At 45.9% G+C, this 22,850-nt stretch overlaps 1 protein-coding gene across 2 annotated transcripts in view; it reads left to right on the top strand.

Annotated features, from left to right (window-relative positions):
• The window catches only part of CCDC112 (coiled-coil domain containing 112), a 212,106-nt gene that overhangs the window by 166,487 nt on the left and 22,769 nt on the right, over positions 1 to 22,850 (top strand). For both annotated transcript variants that reach the window (XM_069226498.1, XM_069226499.1), the window contains one exon: positions 2,152 to 2,247. In XM_069226498.1, coding sequence (XP_069082599.1) covers positions 2,152 to 2,247 — 96 coding nt within the window. The remainder of the gene's footprint in view (positions 1 to 2,151; positions 2,248 to 22,850) is intronic.

Here is a 22,850-nt window from a genome sequence, read left to right as displayed (position 1 = left end):
TGGATTTTCTGCAGCAAAAAAATATCAGCGCCGTATTCTTTAGGTTGCTTAAGAGTTGTCCTCCTTTTAATTATATTGCGGAGGCCATTAATGTATAAAAAGAGCCATTTTAGTGGTACTTTAATGGCACTTGCAAATCCAGTGATGGTCATATGGAATCAGTGATGCTGCAGCGAACATTGAGCCCAGGCATGAATAACCAAACTGTAGAGTAAAATTGTACTATTGACAAACAATCCCTGCCCCTAACTTCACCACGATAGGTATCTATCAAAATATTACTAGGACAAGCGTCCCTATGTCTTAGGCAAAGCAAGTATCTTCCACATTTCTTATATCACCCCAAAAAAGAAAAGGGAAAATTGAAATAAAACCCCTCCTAAGTCTAAATGAAGTATCTAACTAATACCAGGCTTGGGCCAGTGGCTCACACATAGCATTACTTAGGCATTGCACCATCCCCATTAGGACTGTAGGTTTTAAGGAATACTGAAAGGGTTCGCCCTTTCATGATATATGAGCTTGCAGCAAGGCCTGGTGGGCTTGTGCAGTTATGAACTGCAGTGACAGTTTGTCTTTCGGGATAACAAGGTGTTAAAAAACGGTTCTAGATCAGTGCCCTCAGTCCCTTCAGGAAATCCCACAAAACCTGGATTATTCCTACAAGACTGACCTTATGCATACTCTGCTTATTGGGTCAGTTCTTTAAAAATATCAACAAGCTGTGCAGCTGTGGATTTAAGCCCCTTCACTGTGTCTTCTAGTTCAGAAATCTGCCCTTCATTTTCTGTAACACTGTCTACAGTGTTGCATATGCTTTGCTTCCGGAGTGTCACATCAAGGCTGACCTTGCCTGTCTTAGTTTCCACGGTTGATTTAGAGTCCTGAATAGCCTGAAAGATAAGAGCTGTTCACTCCTGTGTGTCTCAGAGCGACTCCACCACCAAAATCACCACAGGTTAAACCTCCAAACTAGTTTGCTTGCTAGAAAGCGGTTTGGTGTATTTGTCCATTTTTCTTAGTTTTTTTCCCAGGAGTAGGTTTGTCTCTGGTTGTAGGCATCTGGCCATTCCAGGGTCAGCTGTATACACAAGTAAACACCCTGTACCTATTGGGTACAGCACTCTTATAGGAGAATAACAGCAGTTATTAGTGTCATCTCTTCTAGTGCCGCTAACACCATTGCAGCATGTATATCCCCAGAAGATTAGCAGTTGTCAGTGGTTCCCAAAGCAATAGTGCTATTACATCAGCAAGGTCAACAATTGGGGGAGGCACTATCCATGACTCATGAAAGGCCCGAATGGTTCACCAGCACACATTTCACTGGGCGCACAGTCGCTAGTGTCGCTTCCGACTCATTTAGGTTCTCATGTAGGTCCATGCTTGCACCATTGGTGTTTTGCAGCAGATAAAGGGGGGTGTATCAGATTCTAACTTGGCTATATTGGTATATTTTTAATATAGTTTTTTATGTAGCTTGGTTTGAGAGTACACCTCAGGAAGTGTCAAAGCAGGAAAATAAGTTATAAGCCATGAGCCGTTGGCCTCCCTACTCCAGATAGAGATGACTGCCCTGGGACAGCACAATCAGCCGGGGGTCTCCAGTCATCTGTCCTCTTGTCCTTTGCGTGGATGCATAAGGGTGCACTACTGCATAGACGTAGGGCATCGGAAAGGGCCAATTTGCAGTGTGACACCCAACCCTCCTCTCCCTCCCCCACAAATCAATGTTGAGTTGCTGTAACAGTGACAATGCGCACGCGCCTCCTGTATGACACCACCTCTCACCCACCACCACTTGTTGTACCTCACATTAATGGGGATACAGTGATGCCATCTTGACCGTGCTGCAGGGTTGTCTACGGGCGGTCTTCTTTATGCATCACTGCTGAATGTCAGAGCTTGGCTTCATGTTGGGCCATCGATCTCATAAGTGTAGAGCAGTACCTCTATGGTTTGTTAGAAAGCATGATGGATGAGGATTTTCTGAGCCATGGCAGGAGTGTTAGAGACACGACCATCAGGTCGCCCTTCCTAGCCACGTCCCGCAACATGATCATTTTTGAAGCCTAAAATCAGTGCTTTTATAATCCTATATGGTGATCTGTATTCTAGTGGTTCATTTTTCTTTTTATTTGTGCATTTCAGGATTTCCGGAAACTTGAAATGAAAGCACTTGAGAGACAAACAAAAGAAGAGGAAAAAGCAGAAAAAGACAAGAAATTGGCAAAATTAAAAGAAAAGGTATTTTTGTACTTCTTAGTATTGATATTTATCTTAATTATGTTTTCATAATATATAAGATAAAATGTATAGAAGACTATGTATGCACTCTAGAATGGTTTCTCATATATACCCTTTGCGAGAAGCTTTTCTTATTTAAACGTGATACCTTAAAAAAAAAAGGCATGGATTTGAAGCATAGAAAATGGGTGACTGGAAAATTAAACTAGAGGAGCAGATTAATCGATTAAGAATATCAGGAAAGAATGATAGCAGATAGCATAATATTATCATGAATGTAACAGCCATAGATAAGTATAATTTGATGCATAAAACCGAAATGAACGAAGTGGGAGAAATTAGGATTTGACTCATAGGCAACCATAAGCCATAATTAGCAGATAACGGTGGTCCAGTTATGAGAGATTTATGGGAAATAAAATAAAACAAATGAAAGAGCAAGATCCAAGCTTGCATGACGCTGCCCCAAAATGAAGCCAGTATTACAATAGTTAGACGATATCCTGCACAAATAGAGTGGGAATAATATGTGAGCGAAATGGGTGATAGAGCCATATTGGAATAAAAAAAAAGAGCAGCCATTTCCTTGTCAAGGATATCCAAAAAAGTTAGAATATGAATAAGAAAAATTGCTTTTCAAAATGAAAAAGAAAGGAAAATGCAGCCCACAGATATGCATCACACACACTCCTGTATACAACTTACAGCTGCCACTGAATATTTAGATATCTAGAAGGCTGGAACCTCTCATAATGGAGTGCTAGGTCAGTAAGGCATTCATTTTTTGTGGTCCTCTAAGAGGAGTCCCGAACACAGTTGATCTTTCAAGACTGTTTTTGGCTGAAATCTCCATTTCATGTTACCCAACATCTTTCAACATTGTCCTCCTTTGTCATTGTTTTTTTCTCATGCTGTGCCATGTTGCACTGAGGTGTTAGCTTTCCCAGCCTGTTCTTGAGTCATAATGTTGGCACTCTTTCTTGAGTCATAATGTTGGCACTCTTTCTTTGTGAGGAGTTAACTCTTGGAAATTTAGAATGCGTTCTGTGTCATCTGTTTTCCAGACTCTCCCTGTATATCAAAGTGTTGAATCTATTTGGAGATGCCTTACCCAAGGCTTAGGAACAGGAAAGGAGTATGCCTTGACAGGAGCTGCTCATGGCCCAGCAATGTGAGGTTCTTTCCTCCCACCTCATCTGCCCTGGATTTGCCCATGCCCAATCTGACCCCCTTGGGGCCTTCAATCTGTACCATGAGTTATCAACACTCCTGATACTGTGAATGTTGAGGTATTTAACATTGAGGTTTTACACCTGTAGGCACTTGCCTCTGAAACATTCAACATTGAGGTCTGTGGAACCTGTCCTTTAACACCAAGGTACTTTTGGTGGTCACGATCTTTCTCATTGTCGAGGATATCCAAACCCTGAAAGAACTCATGCTCGTCCCCTCCAGTGTCCAGGGGACAAACCCTGATGAATACAAATATAGACATGTATTATAACTATACCTACTGCACTGAATCCCAAACCTCTTAGTGAAGAGTTACTGCCCATCCCTATGTGCAGGACCCATGTGTCAGAAGGGTCTTAAACTCTAGAAGCTAATTTATCTGCACATGCAGTGCCAGATTCTTTTGGATAAAGAGGATGACGGATGATTAAAATAAAAAAAGAGGAGGACAGACAATCTAGTCACAATAAAGAGTCACAGATAAAAATGCAAATGACCCATAGTTTTCTTGGGCATTTACTATAGAGCATGGAGAGATCACTCCTCATCTACTGATTCAGAGGTGAGTATATTTGGCAGTAATACCTTTTTCAACCCTTCATAGAGTGTCCCAGGGGATGATGTATTCTGTTTTCAGGAATTGTAGCTGAGAGGCTCAATACAGCAGTGACAACACATTGTGCCAGTAGGCAAAAGGATGAGGAAAAAATAATGCCTCTCAAAATTGCATTCTTTCATCCTGACGGATACTCCTTCCATAACTCTCAGTAGCCCACAGACTTTATAATGTGTTTTGTTCTGCATCTGTTTCTCATAAGAGAGCAAAATAATGTACTTTGTAAGCCAGAACGTTTGTCAGATATTGCTAGATTTGGGCTGCAATGGAAGCAGTCTGTTCCACAGTTCTGCTTGGATACTATAGTAGAGACCTCTGGAAATCTATGGACAAGCTCATTAAGCATCTGTTCAAATAGAATAAGGATGAATTTAAGGGCACTCTGCATGTTAACGTCAGCCCTGGCCATCAGCTTAGTTAAGGACTTGCCTGCTCAGCAGCCAGATGCATCTACCATGGCCTTTCCATGTGTTTTTCTTCTTGGCTTCAACCACATTGTTGTCTCCTCAAGCACAACAGATAATCTTAAACTTGGCAATCTCAGGATCATCACTGTTTGGTACTCATGCTGATGAGATCAAGTGAATGAACACTGATATTGACAACTTCAAATCAGTAGATCTTTAAAACAAAATTAATACTCAAGGTGTCATTTTAAGAGGTATCATCAATTCATCAATGACAGCAGCACTCCCAGCAGCACTCCCATCTCCCCATTTGGTAAAAAAACAACAGCAGCTGTAGTGTCAGGAATAATAGCAAGCATTTCAAGAGCAATTGTTTTAAAGAAAAACTCAAAAAGTTAGATATGTAGTAGCATTCCACAGTGACAGGCATAGCATCTCTCTTTAATCAGTGACTCAATCACGCTGCCACATCTGATTTTCACCCTTGGCTTGTTGTGGTGGGGGGGTTGGTCCAGGAGGAAAAGGAGGTGCAGGACTGTTTCCAACCATGCTACCCACACACAGTGGGTGCTGTTTTTTCATTCTGTCCTCCCAGCCTTGCAGTGGTGGATGGCTCTCTCCAATCTGGGTTGTCCCTTCAGTCCTCCACAGTTATAGACTATGGTAATATTGTGTAAATGTGTTGCTGATTCCTCCCTTCCATCTCAAGGACACCTTTTAAGTTCTGTTTGACAACATCACCACTATCTATTACATCAACAGACTGGGAAGTATTGGGGTCATGAAACCTGTGTTTGCAGGTGATTTGGATGTGACGGTGGGCTCAATGACAGGCATTTTCATAGTAGAAACAAACAAGGCAAGCACCTTCATTGTGAGAGCGAGTTGCCTTTACTTGGAGGACCATGGTGCCAACTTGATAGCCAAATGACAGAAGTGGTCTTTTTTTTATATCTGGGGGAATCCGCTGTGTGGATCCCATTGCCATTGCCTAGAATCCAAGGTGTCCTCATTTTTTCCCTAATACTTTCCATGGAATGGGCCCTGGGGGAGCAGATTCAACTTGCCACAGGGCCTGTATCTGATAGAGACTTCTAGCTGCAGCTTCCTTACCTTAGAATTCCCTGGCGTCAGCTTCGAATCCGGAGTTTTTTCTGAGCAGTAACCTGCGCGTGCGCCGTCGGACGGCGTCGTTCGGATCCACGTGCGTGACCAGCTCCGCGTGCGTCGTCAGCGTCGTTGGAGTCATCTATGACGTCACGGTTGTCTATATAGACGTCGTCTCGGCGCGCGTAGGTCAGTTCTTATCTTTCTGCGCCGGTTAAGTGTAGTTTTGGAAAGAGCTACCCTGCTTCGACGGTTTGTCGACGCTTGTTTGGAGTCATGTCTTCGAGAAAGACAGGATTCAAGCCGTGTGATGCGTGTCATCGCACCATGTTGGTGACGGATCTGCACCGAGTTTGTCTTTGGTGCCTGAACAAGGACCACGATTCCACCTCTTGCTCCGATTGTCGGGCCATGGCGCCGAAGGCATTGAGGGAGAGATCCCTTAAGCTTCTTGTGGCCTGACATTCGTCTTCGGTCGGTGCGACTCCGCTGAGGTCACGGTCTTGCAGTAGGAGGAGGTCGCGGCACCGCTCCCGGAGCCCCAAGTCCTCTTCCTCGCATTCGAGGTCATCAGAAGGTAAGAGGCACAAGAAGAAGAAGAAGAAGTCCAAGCGGACTTAGTCTTCGCCACGCCCGTCGACCGACGAGGCGTCTAGGGAATGTCGACGTTCCGAGCGCAGTTCTGCAGAGCCGTCGCCAGGGTCGAATCCGCGTCTTCCCCCTTTCCGGGGACCGGATCAACCCCCGCTCAAATAAAAGAATTCTACGAGGCCATGTGTCTCGTCTTTGAGCGGGCTGTACCCTCGGGTGGGTCTTCGGGCCCCGCGGGGTCAGCAGGGGCCCCTTTGGATTCGGCGGCTTCGGCCTCGGCGCCGTTGGGGACCTCAGGATCAGATAACAGATCTGGACTGGCGCCGGTCTCTCACAGTCGACCTCCTTCAGCGCCGGGTCTGACGTCGACGATTCCGCCACCGGTGGCAGCCCCATCCTTATTCCGGAAGATCCGGAGCCGACGTCGTACGATGTCGACTTCGACGGAGCCGATTCGGCCCAGATTATTATCTGAGCATTATTTGGAACAGCCAGACGCAGGAGAGGAATGGGAGGGGTCTGAGGACCCTTTAGAATCAGGATTGCAGCAGGACTGCTATGTGGATCTAGGGGAGGCCAGTGGACTGGACACATCTCCAGATACTGGTATGCTCTCTCCTACTAATGTGGCTACGGAGGAGGGTGCTTCTCTCGCTATGGTGGTGCGTAGGGCAGCTGAGGTCTTGGACCTAGATTTGCCTATGGTGCCAGTCAGGACGAATATCCTGACAGAAGTGCTTCAGCCGGGGGTGTCAACATCGGAGCCGTTATTGCCCTTCAATGAGGCTCTTACAGACGTCCTTCTGGGTACGTGGTCCAAACCCAGCACAGGGGCTCCTGTGAATAGGACGGTCGGCCGCCGCCATAGACCCGCTCCCAGCGACCCTAGTTTCCTTACACAACACCCCACTCCTGAGAGCTTGGTTGTCCAAGCCTCTACTTCCCGTGATGCCTTCCCTTCCGCTCCCCCGGATAGGGAATCCAAGAGGCTGGATCAGCTTGGGAAGAAGATATTTTCTTGGCATTGAGGTTTGTAAACACCTCTTGCCTATTGGACCGTTATTCCCATACTTTATGGGATACGGTGGCGCAAGTGCTGCCCCAGGTCCCGGAGGGCGTACGGGACACACTCACCCAGGCTGTAAAGGATGGGAGAGATGCAGCCAAGTTTAGAATCCGGTGTGGCTTGTACACAACCGACTCGCTGGGCAGAGCGATTTCATCGTCCGTGGCCCTACGTCGCCACGCCTGGCTACGTTCTACTGGTTTTTCAGGGGATGTCCAGTCCAGCTTCATGGACATGCTCTTTGATGGCTCTCGCCTTTTTGGCGAAAAGGCAGACTCCGCGCTTCAGAGGTTCAAGGATTCTCGAGCCACGGCCAGATCCTTGGGCCTTTCAACGGCGGCACAACAGCAGTCTGTCTTTCGCCCCTTCCGAGGCTTCGGGAGGGGCGTGGTACCACGCCAGCCACAGTTTAGCCACCGTCCTCAGGCTTCACAGCATCCCGGAAGAGGAAGTGGTCGTGATACCATCAGACCCAGAGGGTCACACAGCCCCCCTCCACTGCGCCCAACCCCTCCTAGTGTGGTTCTGCGGGAGCCATAGAAAGAGTCCCGATATCAGAAGTAGACAGTGGTTGTTATTCCCGCTACTTTCTGATTCCCAAAAAGAAAAAAAGCCTTCGCCCTATTTTGGATTTAAGGGACGTCAATCTCTTCCTCAAGAAGGAGAAATTCAAGATGCTCACTCTTGCTCAGGTTTTGTCTGCCCTAGCAAAGGAGACTGGATGGTAGCGTTGGATTTGCAGGATGCGTATTTCCATATTCCTATCCTGCCAAGCCACAGGCGTTACCTGCGGTTCAAGGTGGGCCACGAGCACTTTCAGTTTACCGTGTTTCCTTTCGGTCTCACCAGTGCCCCTCGGGTGTTCACAAAGGTGATGGCGGTGGTGGCAGCTCATTTGCGCAGGTCAGGGATTTCAGTCTTCCCCTACCTGGACGATTGGCTGTTGAAGGCTCCTACGCCCCAGGCTCTCGTCACCAACCTCCAGATGACGGCGGACCTCTTGCATTCGCTGGGGTTCACTATAAATGTGCTGAATTCACGCCTGACTCCCTCTCAGGAGCTCTCTTTCATCTGAGCTGTTCTGGACACAGTGCAGTATCGGGCTTATCCTCCCGATCAGCAGGTTCAGGATATTCAGGTTATGATTCCGATGTTTCGGCCTCTTTCCTGGATTTCTGTGAGACAGACTTAAAGGCTGCTGGGACTCATGGCTTCCTGCATCCTGTTGGTCAAGCATGCCAGATGGCGCATGAGGGCTCTGCAGTGGGACCTGAAGATCCAATGGGCACAGCATCAGGGAAAACTTATTGACGTGGTTCAGATCTCGGAGAGGACTGCGGAAGATCTGCAGTGGTGGTTGGTGAACTGCAAATGGGTCAAGGGCAGACCCCTCTCCCTTCTCCAACCAGATCTAACGGTAGTGACAGATGCATCGCTTCTGGGATGGGGCGGCCATCTGGGGGAGGTGGAGATCAGAGGTCACTGGTCTCCGGCGGAATCTGGGCTCCAAGTCAACTTGTTGGAGCTTCGGGCGATCCGGCTAGCATTAAAAGCATTTCTTCCTGTTGTGAAAGGGAAGGTTGTGCAGGTGTTCACGGACAACACTACCGCAATGTGGTACTGCAACAAGCAGGGCGGTGTGGGGTCGTGGACCCTTTGTCAAGAGGCTTTACGCCTCTGGACATGGCTGGAACAGCAGGGCATGACCCTGGTGGTTCAACACCTGGCAGGTTCTCTGAACGGCAGAGCAGACAAACTCAGCCGAAAATGCTTAGAGGTTCCCGAATGGTGTCTCTATCCGGAGGTGGCGCAAGTACTCTTTCAGCAGTGTGGAGAGCCTTGGTTAGATCTGTTTGCCTCCGTAGAGAACGCGCAATGTCAGCAGTTTTGCGCGTTGGAGTTTCCAAGGGGGCTATCGCTATGCAACGCTTTTCGTCGCGAGTGGAGTTCAGGCCTCCTGTACGCTTTTCCGCCTATACCACTTCTGCCCAGAGTTCTCAAGAAAATCAAGAACGATCGGGCCCAAGTAATCTTTGTGGCTCCGGATTGGGCACAGAGAGTTTGGTATCCAGAGCTTCTCAAAATGAGCATCGGTCCTCCAATCAGGCTGCCTCTTTGGGAGGATCTTCTGTCGCAGCAGCAGGGGAAGGTTCTCCACCCGAACCTATCAACTCTGCGCCTTCATGTGTGGAGATTGAGCGGTGACAGTTGATGGTTTATGACCTCCCTCCTGAGATCTGTGATGTCATTCTGGCAGCCAGGCAACTAAGTCGATCTACGCCTGATGTTGGAAATGTTTTGTTTCTTATTGTTCAGAGAGGTCTATTGATCCTCTTTCTTCTTCTCTGTCTAACATCCTTTTGTTTATTTTGTCTCTCGCCCAGCAGGGTTTCTCCTTGGGGACTCTTAAGGGCTATCTTGCAGCCTTGTCGGCTTTTCTTCAGTTGCCTGATCAACCATCTCTGTTTAAATCTCCTATAGTACAGAGGTTTTTGAAAGGGCTTGTACATCTGTTCCCGCCTGTGCCTTTCGTTATGCCCCAGTGGGATCTTAATCTGGTTCTTACCTTCCTTATGTGTGCTCCTTTCGAGCCCTTGCATAACTGTCCTCTCCGGCTGCTCACTATTAAGACAGCCTTTTTGGTGGCAATTATATCTGCCAGGCGAGTGAGTGAGCTGCAGGCTTTATCTTCTAAACCTCCTTATCTAATGATATATCCTGACAAGGTGGTGTTAAGAACTCGTGCCTCTTTTCTCCCCAAGGTGGTGACCCCTTTCCGTCTTGGTCAAAATATCACCCTGCCCACCTTCTTTGCACCACCACATCCCTCTAAGGAAGAGGAGCGTCTTTATCGACTGGACCCAAAAAGAGCGTTATCGTTCTACCTTGACCGCACTAAAGAGTTCCGGGTGGACGACCAACTCTTTGTGGGGTACGTTGGTGCAAAGAAGGGTCGGGCAGTACAGAAACGATCCATTTCGCGCTGGGTCGTTCTCTGTATAAAGATATGCTACGCTTTGGTGAAGAAGCAGCCTCCTGAGGGCTTGAAAGCTAATTCCACTAGGGGGAAAGCTGCTACCACTGCGTTAGCACGTGGCGTACCGGTGGTGGACATATGTCAGGCCGCAACGTGGGCTTCTTTACACACGTTTGCGAAACACTACTGCCTGGATAGCCAGGTGAGAAGAGAGGGGCATTTTGCCCGTTCTGTCTTGCAGGACTTCCTTATATAAAAAAAATATATATACATCCTTCAGACCCACCACCATGGGTTATAGCTTGGGTATCTATTCTAAGGTAAGGAAGCTGCAGCTAGAAGTCTCTATCAGATGAACAAGTTACTTACCTTCGGTAACGAGGTATCTGGTAAAGACTCTATCTAGCTGCAGACTCCTTACACCCGCCCAAGCCTCCCCGCTCTGGGGACATTTTTTCCCATATGTTTCTAGGTGTACATATGTATATGTTTTGATTTTGGCAACTTTTGCCTTTCTTACAGGCATGAAAGTGTTTTTTTTCCAAACAGTCAAAGAGGTTAAAAGTGTATTGGTTGGTTCTTCCATGACTCTGTGCTTCTGGTGCGGGAAGTTGTGGAAAAGAACTGACGTACGCGCGTAGAGACGGCGTCTATATAGACAACCGTGATGTCATAGACAACTCCAACGACGCTGACGACGCACGCGGAGCTGGTCGACGCACGCGGATCCGAACGACGCCGTCCGACGGCGCACGCGCAGGGTACTGCTCAGAAAAAACTCCGGATTCGAAGCTGACGCCAGGGAATTCTAAGGTAAGGAATCTGCAGCTAGATAGAGTCTCTACCAGATACCTCGTTACCGAAGGTAAGTAACTTGTTCTTTACTAATTCAAACCAATCCCTTTTCGTCTGAGATTCATGCAAATGATTCAGGAGGATTTACCTCAGTTGATCCTGATCGCCCCAGAATAGGTGAGGAGTATTTGGTAAGCCAATCTGTTGGAACCCAACATTTGGCACCTTTTTCCTCTCCTGTATAAGCTGGACCTTCTCTCACATCAAGGTTGTCAGGTCCTTCATCCCAGTCCCCAAATGCTGCAACTGTGCCCTCAGAGTTTGAGTGGTGTCAGCTTCAGTTAGTCTTTCTCATTGCAGCCTGAAGGTGTGGACATCATTCCGGCTTCCAGCAAACAGATCCTTCTGAGCATGTTGCTGGAACGATTTTGAACTGATGCACATTTGTCTAGTTTGACTCCAGACTCTGAAAACTGTCTTGTTGGCGGTAATGAATTCTGGGCATATAGGATTGGAACTCCAGGCCCTTTCAGTCTGACCACCATTCGTAATTTTCTATCATAGAAATATCACTTAAACTGTTTCCCTGTGCTTTCACATCTTTCTTTCACATAGGCAATCCATCACTCTTCCATCATTCTTACTTTCTCACCCCCAACGGAAGAGGGAAGAGGAGCAGCTGCATAGACTGGATCCCAGAGTGCAGTGTCTTACTATAGTGAGCACAGGTCAGGATGCAGTAGGTGATAAGCTGTTTGTGGGTATATCCTGAGCCAAGAAGGACAAAAGGGTGACCAAACTCACCATTGGTGATGTATTACTAGTTTTAATAAAATCTGTTTTGTCAGTGGCTTGGAAACATCCTCTGCTGGCATTTGTACCCACTTCACTAGTGACATGGCAGTCTCCAGTGTTCTCACAAATATCGTTTGGTTGATTATATCTGCTGTGTGGTAAATAGGTCATTGCTGCTCACTTTTCAGAAGCTTATTGTATCAGATCTCAGGTACTCAACGATAGATACTTTGCCAGGGCTGTACTGCATGCTTTCCTTGAATACCTAGCATTACACAGTCCCACATCCTGGTGAACTATGGCTTTGAGACTCTATTAAGCTAAGGAATCTGAGGGAAGATGTACCGTCACAAGAGAAAGTTACTTACCATCAGCAACAGTATTTTTAATGGATATCTTCCTGCAAAGTCCAGGCAAAGTTTGCCGGTGGAATACTAGGGCAAAACATGCCGAAATTGGCACAGTAAGTCGTATGTTCTTGGCATGTGTAGTTGTAGATACACATACTCTGCGTACTCCTGTCATTTAGTGTTGTGCACCTTTTTGTTCTTCAAAGAAGACTTTAAGGTCACATGGTATTGGGACTCCCCCTACAGTCAGTAATATGCATTAGCATTGGCTCCATTGTTAGATTGTTTTCTTCCGCCTTCTAGTTCGGTTGTGTGCATTGCTGAACCTCCTGGTGGATGTCTGTTCCTCCACTCCTGTTGGCAAGATTCAAACCCTTTTTTGCATTTGGGTCACCTACATTGTGGTTCCGTCTGTTGTGTGACCAGGATTTCCTCAACACTCCATGTCGGGCATGGCCACTCTTGGGGGTCTCCTCAGTGGACTTTATCCATAAGAATGCAGACACTGTGATGGAAAGGACTCCCTTTCAATACTGTCCACTGTGTCATTCAAAGGACCCGTGGACTGATCATCACCAGGTCTGCAACCGGTGTCTGTTGCCGGAACACGAAGAAACCTCCAACTACTCTTGCAGCGCCTTCCAAGAAGACCCTTGGGTCTGGCTTGTCGAAAGGACAATGGAACTCTGAACGTTTTCGGGGAGGACATCAAAAAGGAGCTGAAGACCAGCCACTTCATTTCAGACTAGAGGCAAGTTTTTTCTCGGGCTCTGAGACCAACTACCAGCTTGAGCTGGGCTAACTCCAGAAGACGTTAAATATGCGTACGGTTCCCCAACCTGCTACCCATTGACCTCGTCCACAGGCCAAACATTGCCCTCTCAAGGGTCAAGTGTCGAGCTAACAACCCCCCAAGAGCCTTCGGGTCTTCCATTGCCTTCCAGCCATGGCAGGCACTGACCCAGCGCTTTGGAGCCGACTCCTTCTGAACTGGCCTTCCTCTGCACCATCAGCTCCTTGGATGCCCACAGGTTCCTTAGGCAGAAGGCCTCTTCGAAGCAGAAACACCACTTGGCACCAAGATCTCCATCAACGTCAAAAACTCAGTTAACGTGGACTCGACTACTGAAAGCTCCTTCCTCTGTAGACTGAGGAGCAAAGCAACCTGTTCTGCAGCACCTCCGTGAGGACTTAGATGCCCTATAGAAAAGACTCTCCGTTCACCGCAGACAGGCAAAATTTCAGCAAAACCACTGCCACAGGTGCACTACACTCCCCACAAAAAGAGAAAGCACATCTTTGAGAAACAGCTCTGCTTGGAACCTTTACCACCTCCAAAACTAAAGACATCAGGACAAAGGCACCAGTTCTTTACCTTCATGTCACCCTTCTCTTCCTCCTTCTCTACCTCCTTTCTGCCCCTCCACCATTACCACCCCATATACCACACACACCCCCACTGTTCCCAAAGGGCCCTCCACATTCATCCTATTGAGGGGGGAGGGGGAAGAAGTATCTCTTCCTGTCCTTTGGACCCTTATGAGGCTCTGTATGATCCTGAGCCTATGGAGATCCGTGGAACAACTATAATGTTGTCTCTCAAGGTGTATAAATCCTTATACTCCAGCAAGCTATGGCCTCCCGACAACACCACCTCTTATCATGAGGTTATTCACATGGCGGCCACCTTTCACAAGGTTGACCTATCCACAGTTCTTGAGGAGGATAATTTCCTTGTTGAAACACTTTCTAACATCCAGCGTTCCATCCAGTATCTCCTCATGCTCATGGGCATGTTAAAATCCACTCTGGAGATCTGTAAAGACCTGGTCAAAGCCAGAATAGTCACTCCGAGGGTAAATAAAAAGTATAAACTCTCTCCCTCTGACCCGCCTTACACACAGAGCCAGCTCCCACCGGATTCACTGTTAGTGAACACTGCAGGTAAGCAAGCCAATGCCGAGGTTACCTGTGGTGTCTGGCCGCCAGACAAGGAGAGTAAGAAGATTGGCGCAGCAGGCAAAAGGGTAGCTGCACAGTCAGCCATCCATTGGTGCATTATGAACTCAGTCGGCCTACTCTCCAGATATGAAAGGACCCACTCGGATGAGATGGCAGACCTGATCCAACACTTCTAAGACCAGTATAAGTGGGCATGAGAGCTAGTTTCCGAGGGCAAGACTATCTCTAATACCACCATTAGGTGTGCCCTAGGTGCTCCTGACGTCACTGCATAAGGAATAAACACTAGTGTCCTCATGCGGCACCACATGTGGCTCTCTGTCTCCGGCTTCATACTGGAAGCCCAGCAACATCTGATCAACTTGCCCTTCGATGGGGGAACACCTCTTCTGGCCGCAAGTTGATCAGATGCTGATCAAAATAAAAAAAGACACAGACATCACTAAGGCGATGGTGGCTCTCCTGTCCTCATCATCCTGTCGATTCTTTCCTCGTACCCAATTACGTGGTGGTGCCAAGCACTCCTCTCCAGACGCTTCCATCTTATGTTGGAGGAAGCAGCAACACCATGAGCCCTTCCGGGGATGCTAGAAGGGGTGCCTATAGGGGTAGCAACTCCAAAGGCAGGGGCAAAGAGGATGCAGCCAAGGGAGCCGCTTTCTTTAAACAGTGACTCACTCTCCCTTCTCCACTACCACATAACACCTGTTAGGGGAAGATTACTGGTGTTCCTCCAGTGGTGGCAAGGGATCACCTCAGATCAATGGGTCCTTTCCATTGTAGAGCAGGATTATTGCCTGGAACTCATGGCTCTGAAGCAAACTAGACCCACCTCCTTTACCTCCCCCAACACTCCCTCACTCCAGAACATCAGCGCCTCCTGCAAGATGAAGTACAAGCGCTCATACTCACAGCACCATAGAGCCTGTACTCCCACAACAGAGCGCCAAAGGAATCTACTCCCTGTACCATCTCATTCCCAAGAAAGAAGGGTCCCTCAGGCCCATCCTCTATTTCAGGCCCTCAACAAGTATGTCTTCTCGGATCACTTCCACACAGTCATGCTCAAGGTTGTCTTCCTCTGCTTCAACAAGGCGACTTCATGACTGTTCTCAACCTGTTGGATGCCCTAGCCACTCTGCTCAGTGCTGCTATTTAAGGTTTGTAGTAAATAGACAAAGTACTTCCTTTCGGGTTCATTATGGCCCCCATTGCCTTTACCAAATGGCTTGCCATGGTAGCCGCTCATCCACGAAGGAGCGGTATCCACGTTTTCCCTTACCTCAAGGACTGACTAATCAAAAGAGCAAGCAGGCAGCAGTGCTTGGCCCACACACATCACCTTAGAGCTTCTACACAATCTCTGCTTCACCATCATTCTGGTCCAGTCCCACCTCCAACCCCTTCAAATCTAGCCCTTCATGGTGGCGGTTCTCAGTTCTGTCATTGGGAAAGCTTATCCCAGTCAAGCACAGCTCCAAGTCTTCTGGCTTTTGCTACCCCTTTTCAACCATATCAGTTAACGGTCAGAACAGTAATGTGCCTCTTTGCCTGATGGCCTCCTGCATCGCCATTTTACCCCTTGCACAACTGCTTATGTGCCTACTTCAAGAGTGCCTTGTAACTCAATGATCACAAGTAGAGGGTCTCTGGGAAGATCAAATGTTGATTTGGGCCAGTACCTATTGCGCTTGCCGTGGTGAAACAGCAACAACCTGTTGTGGGGCAGGCATTTATAGAACCAGTGCCACAAGTGACCATTACCACAGACGCCTCCCTTATTGGAAGAGGGGGCACATCTGGAGGTCATTACTATTCAGGGCGTGTGGACACACCTCTAACAGTACTGCCTCATCAGCTACCTAAAACTACTAGCAGTCCGGTTAGCCCTCAGAGCTTTATTCTGCCAGGTGAACCACAAAGAGGTCCTAATCAGAACACACAACATTACTGCTGTACGTTACCTCTTAAAACAAGGAGGCACTCACTCTCTCCAGTTATATGCGTTAGCACAGTGCATTTTTAATTCCGTGATTCACCACAAAGTAAATCAGGTGTTGGATTACCTTCCGTGAGTGGACACCAATTTTTGCAGACCTGGTCAGCATGATGCAGCATTAAGTCCACAAGTGGGCAATCCACCTGCAAGGTCTACACCCGTGCTTGCACCGTTAGGTGTTCCTCTTCATATATCGGTTCTCAACTTCCGAAAATGCCAAATTGCCATGCTTTGCCTCCAGGTTTCTATACCCATAGTCTATGGGTAATGAACTATGGATGAATAGGCCAGGGACATTAGACCCACACTTTTTCTCCTCTCCCACTCTTTCTGTACATGGTTCGGAGGCTGTGGCAAACATCCCTCACGCTCCTTCATGTGACTCCCAGGTGGGCCAGACATCCTTGGTTAACAACCCTCCTCAAGAGAGGATACCTAAGTGGCCAGACCTTCACACTCAACACAAGGGCACAGTCAGGCCCCCAGCCCCAGGCAGCTCAACCTTGCGATTTGGCTCCTGAGGTCTTAGATTTTGGTTATCTCAAATTACATTTGTAATGTATGTCTATCCTCAAAGAGACTCGCCATCCCACTACACCTGCCTGCTGTGCAGCAAAAAAGAAAGGATTCATACATTAGTGCCTACCTAAACATATTGATCCACTGAATCGAGCTGTACAAGACATTGTTTGCTACCAGTTTAACTTACAACATGCAGCCCTTTCTTATACTTCATTCGTCTTCATTTGTCTGCCGTCGTAGTTTACTTAACAAAACAGGGAACACTCTTTCCTATTCAGAGTCCCTGTCATTAAAGCCTTCATCAAAGGACTTAAAAGGGTTATCCCACCGAGGGTACCCCTAACCACTGTATGTAATCTTGATATAGTCCTACTAGACTCATGGCAACTCCTTTCGAGCCCCTTCACTCGTGCCCTCTCCAGTTTCTATCCTGGATATATGCTTTTTGTGTTGTAGTAACTTCCCTCAAACTTGTATGTGAGCTTCAGGCCCCTACTCTAGAAGAACATTTCTTTCTGGTTCACAGTGACAAGAAGGTCCTCGGAGCTAACCCAAAGTTTCTCCCGAAAGGTGGTCTGTTCTTTCTACCTCATCCATTTAATTGAGCTCCCAGTGTTCTTCACACACACAGACTAAGTAGCAGAAATGGCCCTAGACTCACTAGACATTAAAAGGGCCCTTGTGTACTACATCAATAGAACAAAATCATTTTGTAAAACAAAAAAGTTTTTTTTGTCACATACACTAAAACACATAAAGGTTGTGCCATTTCAAAAGCAGGTGTAGCTTGTTGGCTAGTCAAATGCATTCAAGCCTATTTTTCCAAATCCAAAAGATGTCTCCCTGCTCCACCTAGGCCACATTCTACATGCAAGAAAGCAGTCTTCATGGCTTTTCTGAGCAACATTTCAATAGCTCATAGCTGTGAAGCAGCTACTTGGTCCAGCCCACATTCACAAAACACTATTGTGTGGATGTTCTGGCACGCCAACAAGCCCATGTTGACCAGGTTGTATTATGCACACTTTTGCAATCTTGTTCAACATCCTCTGGTTAACGATTGCTTATGGGAGAACTACTTTACAGTCTGTCCAGAGCATGTATATCTACAGCTACACATGCGGGGAATGTAAAATGTCTCTTAACCTGTAAGTATCTCTTTGTGGCATGTAGTGCTGTAGATTCACTCGCACCCACCCTCCTCCCTGGAATCCTTCAGCTGTTGCAGAGGCTGTGCTCTTAATTTCTCTATCTGCATGGTCATCTTCTTTCATTTCTATGCTCCATTTCTATCCTCACCCACCATCTAGCAATGGACAATGGAGCCTAAGCTCATGCATTTTACCATCTGTAGGACTAGTACTATACCTATGACTTAAAAGGCTTCTTCAAGGAAAAACAAGTTGCACACGTCCGAGCCCAACACTAGATGGTAGGAGTGCACAGAGCATGTTAATCTACTGAACCACATGCCACTTACAGATGCGTACAGGGTCACTTTTACCTTCAACGTTATTCCTCAAATATCCATATTCTGTATCATAGGATCATGATTGATAGTCTTTAATGTTTTATATGTTCGATGGCATGTGTAGCTGTAGCAACACATGCTTTGCCTATCTAGTTTTGGGCTCGGAGTGTTACAAGTTGTTTTTCTTCTAAGAAGGTTTTCAAGTCACAGGATCGAGTGACTCCTCCTCTCTGTAATAGTGCGCATGGGCATAGAGTACTTTGTTACACTGTTTTCTTTCCCCTGTCTGGTTTGGATGTGTTGCCTCTCGCTCTGGTGGAGCTTGGTTCGGTATTTCTGAACTTTTTTCTCCCTTTCTATAATACCGTTGGTATTGTTTAGATCGGGTTTCCCATCTGTACTTGATCCAATTTAGACCGTTGGGATCAAATTCTCACTCTTAGAAGGAGCCTCGCCCTTTTAGGGCCTACTTCAATGTCTGTCTAATGGAACAAACGCCGTTTCGATTCTGTCCTCGGTGTCACGCTAAATTTCCATACACCGACCAACATTCCATGTGTAATCTCTGACTATCTCCCGATCATCAAGAAGAGACTTGTGATACCTGCAGATCATTCGATCTAAAAAGACTCTCCGGGACTGTAAAGCTCGTCGTCTCAAAATGGTGTCTAAGTCCACAGAAGACACACCTGATATTTTCGGTGAAGAGCACGCACAGGAAGAAGTTTGACAAGGGGCGGCATTTTCCATCCAGACTTGGACTCTAATCAACACTCCGATGATAGCCACAACGTACCTCCGGCGCAGTACGTGAGTACAACTGCCTCATCACACCATACAAAGACACTAAACAAGACTCCAGCACTGGTCTTCTGTTCTCCACTGCCTTCGGGCCATGGTTGCATCCGAAAAGCAAGTACGGATGACCAACCTTCGGGTTTGGTACAGAGAACGAAGACTAAAGAGCATTCGGCATCGACCAAATGGTCTGCTGCAGCTGTCTTGATATCGAGCCCAAAATCAGAAGGAACATCTTCGGAGCTGAAAAAATGTCAGCAACTTCGGAGCTGACATTTTCCGTTCAAGTTATGCACTCAGTATCAAAAACTTTGGAGTAGAAAGCCACAAGTAGTGAGCATTCTACTACTACCCAAGAATCTTTGGACATACAACCTATTTTAGAGGTGATGGACGCTAAACAGCTAAAATTACACATTCAAAAGGACACAGGAAGAATAATTGCTTCGCCTCCAATGCCCTTTAAGAGGAAATTAACTTTTCAACAGGCCTTAGAGGATGGACCTCCACCAAAAAAGGTCTCAAAAGATGAAGAGCACCATCATACACATGTGAAACGCAGTTGTCACCATACATATCCTCACTCATCACACAGGGATGATTTTAGTGATGACCAGCAGGATATAGATCCATGTGATATATATGATCCTGATCCCATTCTTCCAAATGATCCAGACTTGTATACTGCTAGACCTTCCCTGCCAGAGGACACTACTGCATATAGCTAAGTTATAGCCAGAGCTGCTGCCTATCATAACGTAGAGATGCATGCAGATCATATAGAGCAAGATTTCCTCTTTGACACTTTAGCATCTACACACAACGAATATCAATGTCTCCCAATGCTTCCAGGAATACACAGACATGCTTCTGACATATAAAAAAAAGCAGTGAATGTCAGAATTTTCACTCCTACAGTAGATAAAAAATATAAACTTGCACTCTCAGACCGTTTTTATTTAAACTCAGTTACTACCTGACTCAGTTGTTGTTAGTGCAGCAATGAAAAGGGCCAACAGCCAGTCCACATGAGACGCTCTCCCTCAGCACAAAGAGAGCAAGAAAATAGATGCAGCAGGTGACACAGTAGCTTCACAAGCTGCAAATCACTGGAGGTTAGCCTACTCACAGGCTCTATTAGCTAGATATGATAGGGCCCACTGGGACAAAATGGAACAACTGTTGCAACACCATCTCCCAGAGGACCAAAAAAGGGGACGGCAAATAGTAACAAAAGGACAGACAGTATCTAAAAACACTATTAGATCTGGTACAGCTGATACCGCAGCCAGAGCAATCAACACCAGTGTATTATTAGAAGACATGCTGGATTAAGATGTTCAGGATTCAAACCTGAAATAGAGCGAGCTGTTTTAAATATGCTCTTGGACAAGGAACATCTATTCGGCCCAGATATTGATTCAAATATAGACAAACTTAAAAAGGATTTTAAAACTGCTAAAGTAAAGGGTGCATTATACACCACACCCACTAGTGGGAATTTCCGTGGGCCACAGTTTAGAGGAGATTCCAAAGCAGCCACAGAAACAGCAACTTCTCAACAAAAATAATGCTCACACTTTTACACAAAAGGGTCATTTAGAGGCTCCTACAGAGGATCCAACTGTAGAGGAAGAGTTAAACTATCTACTTCCAGAGGTTCCTCTAACTCAAATAAACCGTGGCTTTCTCACCATTCCCACAGAGCACATATCTCCTGTGGGAGGAAGACTGGTAAATTTCTATCCACAGTGGCACAACATCACTACAGACCACTGTCTACAACTCATTTCCACTCCACCAAACATTCCCCCTCGTTCACACAGGCTTACTCAAGAGAATTTCACTCTATTGAAGCAGGAGGTACACACACTACTACTCAAAGGAGCCATAGAGATAGTACCTATAGCCCAACAGGTGTCTGGAGTATATTCACTATACTTCCTGATACCAAAGAAATATGGTACTTTAAGACCAATTTTAGATCTCAGACCCCTCAATCTATACATCCTTTCAGAACACTTTCGTATGCTCACTCTACAAGACGTCAGTCCCATGCTACAAAAATAGGATATCATGACAGCATTAGACATCAAAGATGCTTATTTCCACATTCCCATACATCCAGCACATCGCAAATATCTGATATTTGTCATAGCAGGAAAGCCCTACCAATTCAAAGTGTTACCATTTGGAGTAACAACAGCACCAAGACTCTTCACCAAATGCTTAGCAGTGGTTGCAACATTCCTCAGAAAACAACACATACATGTCTTCCCATATCTAGACGACTGGCTCATAAAGGACAGTACAATTCAAATTTGTCAGCTCCATACTCAATATACCATAGATATCCTACACAATTTAGGATTCAAAATCATTTACCACAAATCTCACCTGCAACCATCATAGATACACCCATATCTGGGAGCACTTCTGGACACTTAGTCAGGATTAGCATATCCAAACCCAGTAAGGATTCAAGCATTTCACAATCTCATGTCTCAACTTAAATACAACCACATTTATACAGTAAAGCTAGTGATGAAACTATCAGGAATGATGGCTTCATGTATAGCCGTAGTCCACAATGCAAGACAGCACATGCGACCACTACAGCAGCGCTTTTCTCAGCAATGGTCTTAGTCACAGGGTCAAATTCAGGATCTGGTATTGAACAAGACTTGTAATAAGTTGAAACGTGTTGGTGGTTACTGAATGCTTCATTAAAAGCGATACACAGGCATTGAGTGTGCATTGAATTTCTTGTTTTCAGGAATATTTTGAGGGTGGTCTCCTCCATCACATGCACCGGCAACAAGTGTGCGCCGCCAAGAACTGTTTCTGATCCTTTGTGTTGACATATATTTCACTGCGTACGTCCAAAGACGGTGGTTATGTTAGCGTAAAGTAATTTAAATTACTTTACGTTTAAAAAAAAAAAGAAAACTGAGAAATCCACAAAAAAAAACAAAAGTTACAGGGACATTATAGTTAGGAAATAGAATTTTTTTGAAACTTAGAAATTCACTTAGAAAACCACAGGTTATAGGGACGTTATAGTTAGGTTCTGAATTTACTCACACAAAGACAGAGAAATTCAGCGGTTATAGTTAGTTATTTCAAGTAACTATAACTCGCGACCTAAGGTAACTATAACTCATGCATAGTTTTTTTAAATAAAAATTGCCTTCTAATATTTCATTGATATTTTTATTGATGTTTTAAAAGTTGTCATGAGTGCTTTGATATCTGGAGTAATTAACAGTGCATGGCAAGGGCGCAAGTTATAGTTACTTTAGCCCTACTGCACAAGAGAGATTTGTTTTTAAAAAATGACTGTCTCCAATGCACTACTCTGTCCCTCCCTATACCTCTCTCAATATTCTCTCTCACCCTATACCTCTCCTAATCTATCCTTTATCTCCACTCTCTGACTCCTCTTACACTTCATTCTACTACTATGATCTCCAAAATAACCCTTCCTACTCTTACTTTCTCTATTCCGCCTGACTCTTCCCAATGGTTTATTAGCATGATCTCTCAAACAGCTCTACTAAATTATCTCTAATGTGTCTCTCCTTTGACACATCCCAAACCTCATTTTACTACTATGATCTCCGTAATCCCTTTCTACTGACTCTTCCCTCATCCATCTCTCTTTACTCATCCCAAAGCTCATCTTACTATGATCTCACAATTAGCACTTTCTGGATTCTTCTCTTGTCTATCCCCCCAGTAGTCTATTCAGTTTAACTAACAGATTCACATGTCTACCACTCAAATCAACTTGTACTTCCTTACATTAATACTTTACTTATATTTCCCTATACTAATCCACCACTAATGCTTTTGGGGTCCGTAGTAGCGTGCTACTCGCCGGAAAGCACTTCAACACCGTGTCAGGGGTAGTA

Source organism: Pleurodeles waltl, chromosome 1_1 (assembly GCF_031143425.1).
Source record: "Pleurodeles waltl isolate 20211129_DDA chromosome 1_1, aPleWal1.hap1.20221129, whole genome shotgun sequence".
NCBI lineage: Eukaryota > Metazoa > Chordata > Amphibia > Caudata > Salamandridae > Pleurodeles > Pleurodeles waltl.
Note: the sequence above shows the minus strand (reverse complement) of the source record. Positions and strands in the feature narration are given on the sequence as shown.